The 16,659-nt window shown below is 43.3% G+C and overlaps 2 protein-coding genes across 6 annotated transcripts in view; one reads left to right on the top strand and one right to left on the bottom strand.

Moving 5' to 3' along the window:
• Positions 1-16,659, bottom strand: part of LOC309477570 (neoverrucotoxin subunit beta-like) — a gene marked incomplete at its 3' end in the record, with an annotated part of 91,550 nt that overhangs the window by 31,612 nt on the left and 43,279 nt on the right. The gene's annotated exons all lie outside the window — the stretch shown is intronic.
• LOC309477788 (E3 SUMO-protein ligase ZBED1-like) lies at positions 154-2,607 on the top strand. Of its 5 annotated transcripts, none has more exons than XM_082141198.1 (3): positions 154-988; positions 1,285-1,486; positions 1,614-2,607. In XM_082141198.1, the coding sequence occupies exons 1-3, from the start codon at positions 200-202 to the stop codon at positions 1,616-1,618; spliced, it is 996 nt and encodes a 331-aa protein (XP_081997324.1). In that variant the 5' UTR covers positions 154-199; the 3' UTR covers positions 1,619-2,607. The 5 variants fall into 5 exon arrangements, with proteins under 5 accessions (XP_081997324.1, XP_081997323.1, XP_081997325.1 ...); XM_082141197.1 differs by having other exon boundaries at positions 1,285-1,545; positions 1,591-2,607; XM_082141199.1 differs by having other exon boundaries at positions 1,296-2,607.

Below are 16,659 nucleotides of genomic sequence, written 5' to 3'. Positions count from 1 at the left end.
ATTGTACAAAGAAACCAAAGCAAAGGTAATGGAATCAATGTGTAAAGCCAGACGTGTAGCCATTACAAGTGACGCCTGGACTTCAGTCGCAACAGAGTCCTATGTAACCATAACAGCACATTATATTAGCGAGGATTGGAAGATTGTATCACATGTGCTGCAGACGAGAGCAGTTTATGAGAGCCACACTGGTGCTCATATGGCAAGGCTACTCTTGGATGTTGTGGAGGAATGGCAGCTAACAGATAAAAGTGTTGTGCTGGTGACGGACAACGCCGCTAATATGATTAGTGCTGCTGAGATTGGGAAGTTTCCTCATGTAAAATGCTTTGCGCATACGTTGAACCTCGCTGCGCAGCGGGCGCTTAAGCTACCGGCGGTCTCCAGGCTTCTGGGCAGAGTCCGACGTATCTCAGCATACTTCCACCGCAGCACAAAGGCAAAGCACCTGTTTGAAGAAAACCAGAGAGTTGTTCTTAAACTGACAAGTCCACTTAAACTGATAACAGATGTCGCCACAAGGTGGAATAGTGCTCATGATATGATGGAGAGGTTTTTGCAACTGCAAGCTGCAGTGCATGCCACCCTGCTGTCGCCTGCCCTAAATGTAGATGAAAGTGACATCGTCACTCTCAGCAGAGCCGATCTGGCTAATGTGGAGGAAGTAGTGAAGACATTAAAACCAGTGAAGGATGCCACTGTGTTTATGTCAGAGGAGAGCAGTCCTACAGTCAGCCTAATTGCACCAGTATATGCCCAACTCCTCCAGAGCATGTCCGACACTATTGGAGACCAACCACTGATCCGTGATGTGAAGAATGCCATCAAAACAGATCTCCTTAAGAGGTACAATAGTGAGGCAGAGAAAAAGATCCTTCATTCATCCTCTGCCCTGGATCCTCGCTTTAAGGGGTTACCTTTCCTGACAGAGGAGGAGAGATTGGATGTCTCCGCAGGAGTGACTTCAGAGGCTGCATCCCTGGAGGAGGTAATTCATTTTTACTTGTAAAATAATTTAAATTTAATGAATAATTTAATAATTGTAAATTCATAATTTAATAATTGTAAATTCATAATTTAATAATTGTCAATTATTACAAAATTGTATTATAATAACATTGTGATGTTAATTAATTATTAAGCAGCTACATAGTCAGTAAAATGTTAGACTGAGAAAAATAGTTATGTGTAAATAAATAAATATTGTCATATGAGCTGCAGCATTGGCTGAGAAAGTGATGCTAACTGCTGTTTTTTGCTATTATTTATTTATTTTTCAAACAGTATGAGAGAAGACAGAGAACAGAAGCAGATGAAGCGCCTGGCAGAACAGGAAGTTCAGGAACCAAGGAAGAGTTGCTGTCCGTGGATGACAATGTGTCAGACTCAGCAGGCCCCTCCGCTCCCAAAAGAAGGGCCTCATCGCTGCTTTTAAGTTTGCTGGGACCTGCTTTCATCAATGACACCAGTGAACCTGCAGTACAAAGTAAGACCGCCGATGCCAGTGCTGAGGAGGAAATGGACTTGTACTGTAGATCCCCAGCTGTGCCTCTCTCTGAGGATCCCTTGGACTGGTGGCATCGCCATAAGGGCACATTTCCTCTCCTCTCTAGGTTAGCAAAGAGATACTTGTGCATCCCCGGGACAAGTGTGTCAGCAGAGAGAGTCTTCTCCACTGCAGGAGATGTTATCACTGCAAAAAGAAGCGCTCTCAAACCGGACCATGTCGATCAGCTTGTGTTTTTGCACAAGAACCTTGAAATTCCCAAATGCTAAACAGTGAGAAGTTATGATGTAGGCTTAGGTTAAACTATACATTTCCTCACTCTGAAACAGATTGTTGATGATGGTGATGTTGAACTCAGAAGAAGTTGTTTGTTTGCACAAATTTGGTAGTAGGCTAAGCCTACACACTTTATTTTTGGTTTACATTACTGTATTTCACATCTTGATATTTTGTTGTATGCAGCTGATGTGATGGTAGGATCAGGGCAGGCATATAATTGCCATTGTCTTAAAGCTGCTAAGCTGCTGTTTTGTTGAGAATATTTTTGCACTTTACTACTTGAAAAAAGTTTCACAGTAATAAGTGGTTACTGTGTGTTGTTGCACTGAATATTTTTATTCCTGGGTGGTTGTTGTTAAAATAGTGTTACTTATTATTTTAATACTTGCACAGGACTTCAGGAAGTGCCCTGTCTTAGAGCTGCTATTTTACTGTGTGTAAAAAAACAAACAAAAAAAAAAAGCACTGAAAGCAGTGATTTTGATTGTTTTCTTTTTCAGGTTTGAAAATGCCATATCCAATACCCTGTACCATTTAATTTGATTTAATTACATTTGATTTAATTACATTTTATTTAATTTTATTTAATTACATTTTATTTTATTTAATAACTTTTATGTCAAATATACAGGAGACACATAGCAGCCAATAAAATCTGTTGTTTAATATCTGCTTGTATTGCCTCATGACTGATGAAAAATTTGCCTTGTGTGCAGTAGAATTTTGATGCATCGCAATGCATCGTAGAATCGAATTGAATCGAATCGTTACCTGGTGAATCGTAATCGAATCGAATCGTGAGGGCAGTGCCAATGCACACCCCTAGTATGTACTGTGGAGAAGCAGGACATCTGAAGGCCACCTGTCCGGTTAACCCAGCTCTCAAGAGTTCTGCTGCGGTGAGTTCTAATCGCTCTTCTAAACTATTTTCTGTGGAATGTTCTCTGAAACTTAATGAACAGGAGTCAGACATAAAGGCCTTGATTGATTCAGGAGCTGCTGGAAACTTTATCGACCTTGCTTTTGCCAAAACTCATCGTGTTTCCCTCCTCGCATGTGAATCCGGTGTTACCGTGGAAGCCCTGGATGGACGCCCCCTAGGGTCTGGAGAGGTTCAGTACATCACCCAACCCCTCACGCTCAGCTTCGGGAGACAGCACTCTGAAACCATCCAGTTCTTCACTATTTACTCACCCGGGCATCCAGTAATTTTAGGACTTCCATGGCTGGAGAGACATAACCCCCAAATTTCCTGGTCTGAAGGGAGAATTTCCCGGTGGTCCGAATTTTGCCAGATCAATTGCGGGACAGCTGTCCAAGGTACTGAGCTCCACAACACTTCCCTTAAAGGAGTGGATTTTCAGAAAATTCCCTCTGAGTATCATGATCTCGCTCTGGCTTTCAGCGAAACTGAGGCTTCTCACCTTCCTGCTCATCGTGCTGGCGACTGTGCTATTGAGCTTTTACCTGGGGCTGTAATTCCAGGCGGAAGAGTTTACCCGCTGTCACAACCTGAGACTGAGGCTATGAAGACGTACATTGACAAACAGCTGGCAAAAGGTTTTATTACCACTTCTACATCTCCGGCCTCCGCCGGATTCTTTTTCGTCAAGAAGAAGGACGGAGGTCTTCGGCCGTGCATCGATTTTCGTGGTCTTAACGAGGTAACAGTCAAGTATCGCTATCCTCTTCCACTAGTCCCAGCTGCCTTGGAGATGCTCCGCTCTGCCCGCTACTTTACCAAGCTGGATCTAAGGAACGCATACAACCTGATTCGCATACGGAGTGGAGATGAATGGAAAACTGCTTTTTCGACTACATCTGGGCACTATGAATACAGCGTTATGCCTTTCGGCCTGTCCAATAGTCCTTCCGTTTTCCAGGCTTTTGTTAATGAGATTTTCCGGGACATGTTGCATCTGAAAGTTATTGTTTACATTGATGACATTTTGATTTTCTCTGATTCCCTTGAAGAACATGTCCAGGATGTTCGTGCAGTTCTCAAGCGCCTGATCGAAAATCAACTCTATGCCAAGCTTTCCAAGTGCGAATTTCATCAGACACGCATCTCCTTCCTGGGCTATGTCATCAGTGCGGACGGAGTCCTTATGAATGACAGCAAGGTCAAAGCTGTGGTTAATTGGCCCCAACCATCTTCTGTTAAAGAGCTGCAGCGCTTTCTGGGCTTTGCTAATTTTTACCGCAGATTTATCCGCAACTTCAGTGTGATTGCAGTTCCTCTCACATCTTTGATTCGAGGAGGTAAACGTTTCAAGTGGACAGTGGATTGTACAGCGGCCTTTGCTCAACTCAAGGAGAAGTTTACCTCTGCTCCTATTCTCCATCACCCAGATCCCGAGAAGGAATTCATCGTGGAAGTGGATGCATCTAACACAGGTGTGGGGGCAGTGTTATCACAGCGTCATGGTAATCCAGCTAAGATGTTTCCTTGTGCCTTCTACTCTCGCAAACTCAATTCTGCTGAAAGAAATTATGACGTAGGTGATCGCGAGCTTCTGGCCATGAAGACCGCCTTTGAGGAGTGGAGGCACTGGCTGGAGGGAGCCCGTCAGCCGTTTACTGTGCTCACTGATCATAGGAATCTGGAGTATATCAGGTCAGCTAAACGTTTGAATTCTCGCCAGGCTCGCTGGTCTCTGTTTTTCTCAAGATTTGATTTCAAGATTACTTACAGACCGGGCTCCCAGAACGGCAAAGCTGACGCCCTTTCCCGCCAGTTCGATGATCCAGCCGAAGAATCCAAGCCTGAACCCATTATCAACACTGCTCTCATCGTGGCTCCCGTTCAATGGGACATCATCTCTGAAATCACCACTTCACTAAGTAAACATCCCGCTCTGCCAGAATGCCCCGCTGACCGCCTCTTTGTTCCACCAGATCTCCGCCACCGTGTGCTTCAATGGGTTCACTGCACTCCCAGCGCAGGTCATCCAGGTATTGCAGCCACCATTCAGTTAGTCTCAAACCGCTTTTGGTGGGCTTCTCTTCAGTCTGACGTTATCAAGTTTGTCCATCTATGCTCTGTCTGTAATACTGTGAAATCCTCCCATTTCAAGCCCGCAGGACTGCTGCAACCTCTGCCAGTACCACGACGTCCCTGGTCACACATCGCTGTGGATTTTGTAACGGATCTACCTCCATCTCAAGGATTCACAACCATCCTCTCCGTGGTGGATCATTTCTCTAAGTCCTGCCGTTTCATTCCACTGACCGGTCTGCCCACGGCCTTACAAACTGCAGAGGCTTTATTCAACCAGGTTTTCCGTCTGTTTGGCCTGCCCGAGGACATTGTGACTGACCGCGGTCCCCAATTTACCTCCCGTGTCTGGAGAGAATTGTGTGCAAAATTAAACATCAATGTCAGTTTAACTTCTGGTTACCATCCCCAGGCCAACGGGCAGGTTGAACGCCTTAACCAGGACTTGATTCATTTTCTGAGAACTTACTGCCACCAGAATCAACAGGACTGGAGTCGTTTTCTTGCCTGGGCGGAGTATGCCCAAAATTCCCTGCTAAAGCCTGCCACCGGTCTAACGCCCTTTCAATGTGTTCTAGGTTTCCAGCCTCCCCTTTTCCCGTGGTCCGGGGAGCCTTCCGACCTCCCAGCAGTAGATGCCTGGCTCCGGCGCAGCGAGGCCACTTGGGATGCTGCTCACGTCCATTTGCAGCGCGCCGTTATCAGCATCAGGCGGATCGAAGGAGGTGTGAGGGTCCTCGATACCGACCCGGCCAGTGGGTGTGGCTTTCCACTCGAGATCTTCGTCTCAAGCTCCCATGCAAGAAGCTCTCTCCTCGTTTCATTGGACCAGTCAAGATACTTCGTCAAGATACTTCGTCAAGATACTTCGTCAAGATACTTCGTCAAGATACTTCGTCAAGATACTTCGTCAGATAACTCCTGTTTCTTTTCGTTTGTCACTCCCTGCTCAGTACAAAATCTCACCCACTTTTCATGTGTCCCTTTTCAGACCCGCTGTTGCTCCCAGGAGAGCGAGGAGCCAGGAGGAGGTCGCTGCTGTTCAGACTTCCCCCCCATTGAAGTGGACGGCGTGGAGGCTTTCCAGGTGCGAGAAATCCTGAACTACAGATGCCGCGGCGGGGTTTTGCAATATCTCATTGACTGGGAAGGTTACGGTCCTGAAGAACGCTCCTGGGTCAGGTCTCAAGATATCCTGGATCCCACATTAACTGCTGCATTTCACCGGGACCACCCAGACCAACCTGCTCCAAGACCCCGTGGAAGACCCCGTCGTCGGCCAGGTCCTCTGTCACGGAACGCACGACAACGCCTCCTCCTGGTCTCACTAGGTCCCTCTCTCCTGCATACTAGGACTGCATTTCTCTCATCACCTCATTATGATTTCATCAGTTTCACCTGTGCACCCTCAGCTCCCCTTTATCTGGACTGTTCTGTTCTGTTCTCATTTGTGAAGTCTTGTTTTACCCAACCTCTGTCTCAGTTTGTATCTCTTGCTACTCAGTATTTTGTCTTGATCTGGTGTATTTGAACTTGGACTCTGTACTCGTTTGTGAACCTTTGCTGCCTGCCTCTGACTACTGCTTGTTTGACTACGATTCTGGATTGCCCTTGTCTTCTTTTGAGTTTGTTATCTTCCGTAATAAATATCTGCAAATGGATCCGACCGTCTCTACCTCTCCGTCACAGATAGCTGATGCTTGTTTTGACTATATCTCTGGATACACGATATCATGGTCTATTGGCGCAACCCGGCACGGCGGTTTTATCACACATATTTCTAGGGCTGTCCCCGACTATGGATTTTCATAGTCGAATCAGAATCGTCATGTCTTGCCTATAGTCGACTAATAGTCGAATCATGTGTATGGGGGTGGGGCTGAGGGCGGGGCTTTAACGTTTCAAAGCCGTGATGTACAGAAAATCACACAAAGATATAGAAGAAAATGTATAAAAACATTTTTGATCAATAAAACTAAGAAATAACATAAATAACCCCAGAAAGGCCACACTGCAGATTTGCATTTCACATGCAAATCAAATTAAATCGGCTAAATTACCTGTGCGAGCAGGCCAGCCTACAGCACAACATCGATGCACCGAAAAAATAAACAATTAATTTACTAAATTAAATTAGAACAGAATATACCTTTCTAATAAATAAAAATACAAAACGAAATAAATCAGAATCAAGTCACAGGATGAGGAGCAAATGTGTGCAAAATGCCTAAAGTGCAGGGGAACATATACAAAACACAAGCCACAAATAGTTAGATTAGATAACCCTGACAGATTAATAAATAAAATAAAAATAAAGAAATTATTAAAATAACGATAGTAGCCAGAATTTTCAACTTTGTCTTTTTAACTGCAGAAACAACAATAAATGCTAAACTGGAGAGGCAGTCTTTTTAGCTAAAAATGTTCACAGCATCCAAAAATAAAATTAGAACCGGCTGAAAAGTTTTGAAATCACTTGTACCCTACCTGATCGAGAGAACAAATCCAGTCTTTCACTCTGTCTGTGTCCGTTGGAGTCTTTTCAAATTGTGCGCGCGGATAAAATACATTCTAACGTGAAACCCAGTCTATGCGTGAAACATGTTAACGTTGGCCGGCAGAAGTGCGATCATGGTTTTCCTGATGCTAAATCCAGCCTTGGAGAATATCCTTTCTAATCGTGTACATCCACACTTTAGATTTTCTTATCCCAGACATTGTTAAAGATTTAAATCCTTGCCGCGAAGACGCTCCTCTGTCGGTCACGGATTGAAAGTGAAACTTAAATCTGTCACGGGGTGTTTGGATTTATTCACGCACGTTAAAAAATATTTATTAAAAGCTTCTTTCTTTGCACATTTTTATATAGGCCTACAGCATTATCATAATAGGCTGAATATTAACGTATTTACATAAAAGCTAGTTCTATGTGAAATCAGACATTGAGCGCCCTCATATAGCCAAAGTGGTATGATCCTCATTTCATAACACCTCTGCGAAGATTCGACCGTGAGATCGGTAGTCGAATCAGGCTCCTCCTATCGAAGCATCGAATCTTCGACTATTCGGGGTCACCCCTACATATTTCACACGTATAGTGTGAGCAGTCAAGTCACAGCTCGATGACCGGACCATATAGTGTGAGCACATAAAACGTGAGCTTTGGCTTTGGCTTTAGCTTTACATCTACTCGTTCAGTTCAAATCGTGCAGAATTCGCACAGTGTATGCCTGCCTTAAGGGTGTAAAAGTCAAATATATTTGGGTGCGAGACCAAATAGTGCCTTGTAAACAAAAGTCAAAATGTTAAAATCCACCCTGAATTTCACTGGGAGCCAGTGTAGAGATACCAAAACTGGGGAAATATGATCCCTTTTTTTTAATCCTGGATGCCCCCCATACCTTCTAAACGATTTAAAAGACTATCATGGTCGATTGTATTGAACGCAGCACTGAGATCTAACAAAACTAGGACAACAGGCGAACCTGAGTCCATGGAGAGTAGAATATCATTTATGACCTTCAATAATGCAGATTCAGTGCTGTCCAACACATCTGAAACCAGACAGAAATGTATCCAAAATGTTAAATGTATTTAGATAGGAGTAGAGCTGGGAATAAACAACTCTCTCCAAAATCTTTGACATGAAAGGCAGTTTGGAGATCGTTCTGTAGTTGTCATGTTGTCACGGAGTCAACGTCTACTGCACCAGACCTCTACACTTCCCTGTCTCCTGAATACTAATCACCATCACCTGTCACCACCACCTGCCTGCACTCAGCACGACTAATCACCAGCACTATTTAGTCACCATATCCACAACACTACATTGTCTGGTCTTGTTATTCCACACTGAAAGACTTACCTGACTCTTCCTTTGATGATACCTCTTTATGACATTCTTCTACTGAAGTCCTGATCCAGTCTGCCATCATCTGTCTTCTGTCCAGATCTTCATCCTCTACAACCAAAACCAGATAAGAAACTCAGTCAACCCAACCAACAGTGTTCTACTTTAATCTTCAACCACTCACCTGCTCTTTTGCTGAATAATATCTTGCGTTCAAATAAATCCTGTTTACAAACATTACTTGTTTGCATTCTTCTGTCCTGACAGAAGACCAGACCAACAATGTAGGATCCAACTGAACCAGCGAAGCAGGTTCTTCATCACTGGTTTCCCTCACCGAGCTAGTACAGGAGCTCCAACGCAGTCTTCAGTTTTCCACACACTGTGCCAAAATAGCGTTTATCATTTCCCTCCCTACAGACCGTGCACTTCTGTGGGCACGTGCGATGTGGTACGCCAACGGAGAAGTTACACAAACTCTTGCCGCTATCACCAGTCACTTCCGCAAAGTATTTTTGCAATCAGCTAACACAATATCAGTGCACGATCAGTTATATCGTCTTCGACAAGGGAAATCTTCTGTGTCTTATGCACTACAGTTTTGACTCTCGCAGCAAAAAGTGGTTGGAATGAAATAGCATTAATCACCGCATTTTGGCAAGCGTTGAACAGTGATATTCGCTTACAGCTGGCTATTATTGATGATGGCATCGGCCTGGAAAACTTCATTCAACGCTCCAGAGTTTCTCAACGACGCACTGCCTGTCATCTCGACATCCCTGCACTGCCTCCTCCACGCACCCCTGTCACCATGAGCCCTCCAGTACCAGAACCCATGCAAGTAGATTCAACACATCTGTCACAAGTCGAACGTCAGCGCCATATAAATAACCATCTCTGCCTATACTGCGGTGCTGATGGACATCTCCTGTCCAGTTATACCACCACGACCAGCGGTGAGTACTGTACAATTACCACCTCCTATATCTGCACTGAAGCATACTCCCGTACAGTTAATCTATCGGCAACAATCTCTTCCAGCGAAAGCGCTGATCGACTCAGCTGGTAACTTCATCCCCCTCACCGTTCTCCAAGTTGCAAGTTCGTCAGAAACAATTCCTCACATTCTTCAGGTAATGGATGGTTTAGGCTCTGTTGTTATGTATCGTCATCACTGTCCCGTGCTCTCATTGGTTTACACTCTGTTGTTATGTATTGTCATCACTGTCCCGCGTTCTCACTGGTTTACGATCTGTTGTTATGCATCGTCATCACTGTTCCGCGTTCTCATTAGTTTACGTTCTGTTGTTATGTATCGTCATCACTGTCCCACGTTCTCATTGGTTTACGCTCTGTTATGTATCGTCATCACTGTCCCGCATTCTCATTGCTTTACGATCTGTTGTTATGTATCGTCATTACTGTCCCGCATTCTCACTGGTTTACAAACTGTTGTTATGCATCGTCATCACTGTCCCGCGTTCTCATTAGTTTACGTTCTGTTGTTATGTATCGTCATCACTGTCCCACGTTCTCATTGGTTTACGATCTGTTATGTATAGTCATCACTGTCCCACGTTCTCATTGGTTTACGATCTGTTGTTATGTATAGTCATCACTGTCCCGCGTTCTCATTGGTTTACGCTCTGTTATGTATCGTCATCACTGTCCCGCATTCTCATTGGTTTACGAACTGTTATGTATCGTCATCACTGTCCCGCGTTCTCATTGGTTTACGCTCTGTTGTTATGGATCGTCATCACTGTCCCGCGTTCTCATTGGTTTACGCTCTGTTATGCATCGTCATCACTGTCCCGCGTTCTCATTGGTTTACGCTCTGTTGTTATGGATCGTCATCACTGTCCCGCGTTCTCATTGGTTTACGCTCTGTTGTTATGCATCGTCATCACTGTCCCGCGTTCTCATTGGTTTACGCTCTGTTGTTATGGATCGTCATCACTGTCCCGCGTTCTCATTGGTTTACGCTCTGTTGTAATGCATTGTCATCACTGTCCCGCGTTCTCATTGGTTTACGCTCTGTTGTAATGTATCGTCATCACTGTCCCGCGTTCTCATTGGTTTACGCTCTGTTGTTATGGATCGTCATCACTGTCCCGCATTCTCATTGGTTTACGCTCTGTTATGTATCGTCATCACTGTCCCGCATTCTCATTGGTTTACGCTCTGTTGTTATGGATCGTCATCACTGTCCCGCATTCTCATTGGTTTACGCTCTGTTGTTATGTATCGTCATCACTGTCCCGCATTCTCATTGGTTTACGCTCTGTTGTTATGGATCGTCATCACTGTCCCGCATTCTCATTGGTTTACGCTCTGTTGTTATGGAACGTCATCACTGTCCCGCGTTCTCATTGGTTTACACTCTGTTGTTATGGATCGTCATCACTGTCCCGCATTCTCATTGGTTTACGCTCTGTTATTGTCATCACTGTCCAGCGTTCTCATTGGTTTACGCTCTGTTGTTATGGATCGTCATCACTGTCCCGCATTCTCATTGGTTTACGCTCTGTTGTTATGTATCGTCATCACTGTCCCGCATTCTCATTGGTTTACGCTCTGTTGTTATGGATCGTCATCACTGTCCCGCATTCTCATTGGTTTACGCTCTGTTATGTATCGTCATCACTGTCCCGCATTCTCATTGGTTTACGCTCTGTTATGTATTGTCATCACTGTCCAGCGTTCTCATTGGTTTACGCTCTGTTGTTATGGAACGTCATCACTGTCCCGCGTTCTCATTGGTTTACACTCTGTTGTTATGTATCGTCATCACTGTCCCGCATTCTCATTGGTTTACGCTCTGTTGTTATGGAACGTCATCACTGTCCTGCGTTCTCATTGGTTTACGATCTGTTATGTATCGTCATCACTGTCCAGCGCTCTCATTGGTTTACGCTCTGTTATGGATCGACATTAAAAGTTTAGTAGATTAATCGCGCTAAATGAATGGTTAATGTCATGGTGCAATGAGCAGAAACTGCTCTTTGTAAATAATTGGAATCTGTTTTGGGAGCGCCCTAGGCTTTTCTGTGCTGATGGGTTACACCCAAGCAGATTTGGAGCGGAACTTCTGTCGGATAACATCTCCAAAATGTTAAATACCGTTTGAATAGTAACCAAAAGTCCAAATCATAGTCTCTGCTGCACCAATTTAACTGATATAAATTCTAGTGTAGAACATTGCATAGAAACTGTGTCTATTCCTCGTTTAGTGAGATCAAATAATAAGTCTACTGCAGGATCTAGGAAAAATCTAATTGTTATTAAAACAGAAAATGTGACTTCCAGCTGAGTATGTGAGTGAGAAGACGCACGTGAAGCGAGCTCCCGAGCATTTTGCATTTTTCATCTTTCAGGCTATCTAAAGCTTTTAGTACACTTGGTGGTTTCGTTTTCTAAATCACTTATTCTTGGATTGATGCTAGGAAAGAGTTATGGCTTCTGAAAGGCAACGCAAACTTAAATCGTCAGCGACCGTGACAGAGAGTCATGGCGACAAGCTGCCGCTGGATCTGGAAAATCTCCGTGCCACCCTGATCTCCGAGCTATCATCTACCATCGCAGAACAGGTGAAAGCAGCCATTGACTCCGCTCTTGCTCCAGTTGTTGCGTCCTTTGAGAGTTTTAAATCGAGCATTGAATCACAGGGACGACACATTGACGAGCTCGATAAGCACCTGAACGATTACAGTGACCGCATTGTAGCACTGGAACAGGCGGTGTTAAACTTGAATTCGGCTAACAAACAACTCACCGATAAAGTGGAAGATTTGGAGTCACGTTCTCGGTGTTCTAATCTCCGTGTCGTCGGCATCCCAGAGCGAGCAGAGGGAAGCGACCCGATTACCTTTATGTCACAGTTTTTCCAGGATGTGCTCGGGTCAGAAATCTTTCCAACTCCGCCGCTGTTAGATAGAGCGCACCGTATTGGCCCGGTGCCTTCGTCTGACCGGGAGAATCAAAGGCCTAGAGCAGGGGTTTTCAAATTGGGTGAATGTGAGCCTCCCCTTAGAGTAGGTTAGGACAGCCGAGCCCCCCCTTCCCCAAAATCCCACACACGCCTCTGCAGTAAATGCCATCTTTTGTGTGTTCCAGGCAATGATGAGTTTCAATAACAACTGATAAAATGTAAATATTATTTTATTTCCACAACTTTCTTAAAAGTGCATTCATAAACGATTCTTTGCAACAGCAAATAATTTCCAATTTCATGCAGGCCTAATTGAGGCTACTTTTAAAATCACTGAACATCAGTAGACCAAACCACAAGTCAACAAAACATGCTTAACGTGCAATCGGTGCCAAAGCTACCGCCGACAACACCTGATGGCTGAAATCGGCACGGTGTGTCTGGGCTTTAAGCGCACATTTGAAGGAGATGCACATCATCTCGAACAAAATCAGCAGTGGTGGAAAAAGTACTCAAAACATACTCAAGTAAACGTACCATTACATTCCAAAAAATGTAGTGCGAGTAGAGTAAAAAGTACTTGTCCAAAAAACTACTTGAGTAAGAATAAAAAAGTAGCTTATTTAAAAGTACTCATGAGTAGTGAGTAGTGAGTACTGAGCTGCGGATTCTACCCCCTTATAATAAACACTGTGCACTACAATTAATCAAATAAAATAAACATTGCACATACTGTAATTCACATTATATTTTGTTCTTTGTCAGAAAGATTGAAGAATATCATCCATCTTTTTAAAATGCATCAAATCAGTACACTCATCACCATTTAAATCATATTATTTGAAGAAGAAAAAAAGCTTTTAAAATTAGGCGAAAGGCCACTGAGCATGCTATTGTTGCACATTAATATCAATCTTCATAACTGTGCAAAGAATTCAAAAACCTTTAGAATCTCATATGATAGATCAGCATCACACACCATGAGACGGGTTAAATAGAGAGATTGAAAAATACCCAATTTCTCTCCAAAACGGTACCAGTTTTAGTGTTTTGATAAATGAGAATCACTAATATTATCAGATTACCTCACCTAATGCACTGAAAAAGGCTAAGATAGTGAGCTAACACTAATTACACTGTAATTCCATGCTATTAAATATTTTACAATTTAAACGTAACTGCACATTGTTCTATAAGGGTGGCATCATCCCTTACATTTTACATGGCTACGTTCACATTGTAATGTTGATCATAAAATTTGTAAGGAAAATTGAGCATTAAATAGGGAAGTTATATCCGGGAAACTTTTACAAAAGAAACAAACACACACACACACACACAAATGCATGTCTCTTTGTAGTCTCGGTGAAGCTGTTTTATCAGCAGCATCCACACACACAAAAAACAGTTGAACATGAAAAACGTTTTTGCGCAAGTGCACTTGCCAAATGAAGACGGATTGTATGAAATGGATCAATCAAAAAAAAACGAGCTGTTGTTTATTAACGAGCTGTAGTCACGCACCGACAGAAATGCAGTTCAAGTTAATGCCATGGTTAATAAGGTGCACTGCATACTTAATCTGGCGGCATGGCGAGCGCGAGACGCGGCAGTCCACAGATCGTGACGTGCGTCTCTCTATAATGAGATTGTGAAGTAAATGGGAGCGGGAATTCACCGCATTATGAACTCATAACGCAATACTACGTGGGAACGTTTTACGAAAGCGTGGGCACGGTTTATGAATTTGTGGGTACAGATGCAAAAACTGAAGGCACGGTTAACAAGTCTGAGAGCGCGTATTAGAAACTCGTGGGTACGGTTTATTAATCCGTGGGCACTATTTGTTAAACCGAGGGAACAGTTTGAGAATTCGTGAGTAGTGAGTAGGCCTACTGTATTTAAACTGAGCAGACGGATTGCAAAACCGTCTCCACGGATCGTTTTTTTTTTTTTTTTTACTTACACAGCTTATAGGTGACTTCCCGGGCTCCGTATCCTCCCTTAATGCTGACTTCTGTTGACTTGGGACAAGGAAACGACGCATTTTAAAGCTAATACTCGCACACACAATTACCGATATCAATAGAGCTTCATACAGTTATTTTTTCTTTGTGTGTCGCGCCTCCCCTGTTGCTCTTTGGCGCCCCCCAGGGGAGGCGCGCCTCACCTATTGAAAACCGCTGGCCTAGAGTAATGATCGTGCGGTTTCACTACTTTAGCGATAAAGAAAAGGCTGCTCGACGTGGGAATTGGAACCAGCTCTTCCATCAGAGCCGTAAGGTCTTCATTTTCCCTGATTTCAACTCTAGTGTTGCTAAGAGGAGGGCGGCATTTACAGCTGTGAGGAACGGCCTGCGTGAGAAGAGCGTGCGGTTTTCTCTTAGATTCCCTGCTCGTCTGTTGATCGACCTCGGTGATGAGAAGCTTCAATTTGATTGCCCCAAAGAAGCACAGCGATGGTTTAATGAACAGTACTCAACATCCTAGGTATCTTGTAGAGAAAAAATGCAAAGGACACCATTGTAAAAGCAATGTGCTCTTGATACAATGCTAATTGTTATCCGAGTGAGTTTAGGCAAATATGTGCTTTCATGTTGCCTGAATTGAATGTTCTATATGTTAACTTTACTCCGTGTTCGGGAGTGACTTCATGCGACATAGATGCGAATAGATAGGGTTCACCAGCATCGGATGTTCTGAGTTTTGGCGTTCTGCCTCCATTATTTGGGAATGGAGAGAAGAAATTGAGTGATGTTCAGGGTAGGGTGGGTGTTTAAAAAAAAAATTTATTTTTTTTTTTTTTTTTTTTTTGCTTTGCATACACTACTTTTTTATCCTCTGCTTTTGGCCTCCTCTAATTATAAATTAACCTAACTTGATGAACAGCACCAGAAGTTCAGTTAGGTTCTTGAGTTGGAATGTGAAAGGACTGAATGGCCCCATTAAAAGATCCAAAATTTTGACACATTTAAAACAACAGAAACCTGACATTGTATTCCTCCAGGAAACTCATCTGCTCCTCAAGGATCAATGCAGACTCCAATCTCGCTGGATATCACATGCGTTTCATTCCAACTTTGATTCTAGGTCAAGAGGAGGTGCCTTTTTCGATTGACAATGTAATTTCCGATATGAATGGTAGATATGTAATTGTGAAAGGGAAAATTTCACAAACACCAGTAGTTTTGGTAAATGTATATGCCCTGAATTTTGACAATGCTCTCTTTGCTCAAAACCTGTTCTCTAAGATCCCAGCTCTGAACACACATTTTTTTATATTTGGGGGGGATCTAAACTGTGTTATTGATCCTGATTTGGATAAATCAAGTGCTGTTATGAAAGCTCCCTCTGCTATGTCAAAGATATTTTCTGAGTTTATGGTTCAGAATGGTTACATTGACCCATGGAGACACATTAATCCCACAGCGAGAAAATACTCATTTTATTCGTATGTCCATCAATCTTTTTCTCGTATAGATTATTTTTTTATCAATAACTCTCTAATTCCCCAGGTTGTAAACTCTGAATATCTGCCCATTGTTATTTCAGACCATGCCCCTCTAAGTCTTGATATTCTTTTATTTTCATATCGCACTTCTCGACCACCCTGGAGGTTCAATTCTTTACTCCTATCTGATTCAGCATTTTGTGAATATATTTCTAATTCAATAGATGATTTTCTCCTTACTAATCGGACCGATTCAATCTCTTATTCCTTACTTTGGGAAACTTTGAAGGCTTTTTTAAGAGGACAGATAATCTCTTACTCTGCTTATGTTAATAAAGAACGGAGGAATAGGATAAAAAAAGCTATCTGACAATATTCAAGCTTTAGATGACCAATATACTCACAACCCGACCCCTGACTTGCATAAGCAAAGGCTTAATTTGCAGGCAGAATTTTATCTATTATCCACAGGTGAGGCAGAGAGACTTTTATTACACACGCGTGGCAATTACTATGAGTATGGGGATAAGGTCGGTCGACTCCTGGCCCACCAGCTGCGCGGACGAGCGGCTTACCGTTTTATTACTCAAATTGCGCAACCCGTTGGCGCATTAACCTCAGATCCTGAGGAGATCAATTCGAC

This window comes from Leuciscus leuciscus (genome assembly GCF_965113295.1).
Source record: "Leuciscus leuciscus genome assembly, chromosome: 16".
Lineage (NCBI taxonomy): Eukaryota > Metazoa > Chordata > Actinopteri > Cypriniformes > Leuciscidae > Leuciscus > Leuciscus leuciscus.
The sequence above is the reverse complement of the archived record's forward strand: the minus strand, read 5'-3'. Positions and strand labels throughout refer to the sequence as shown.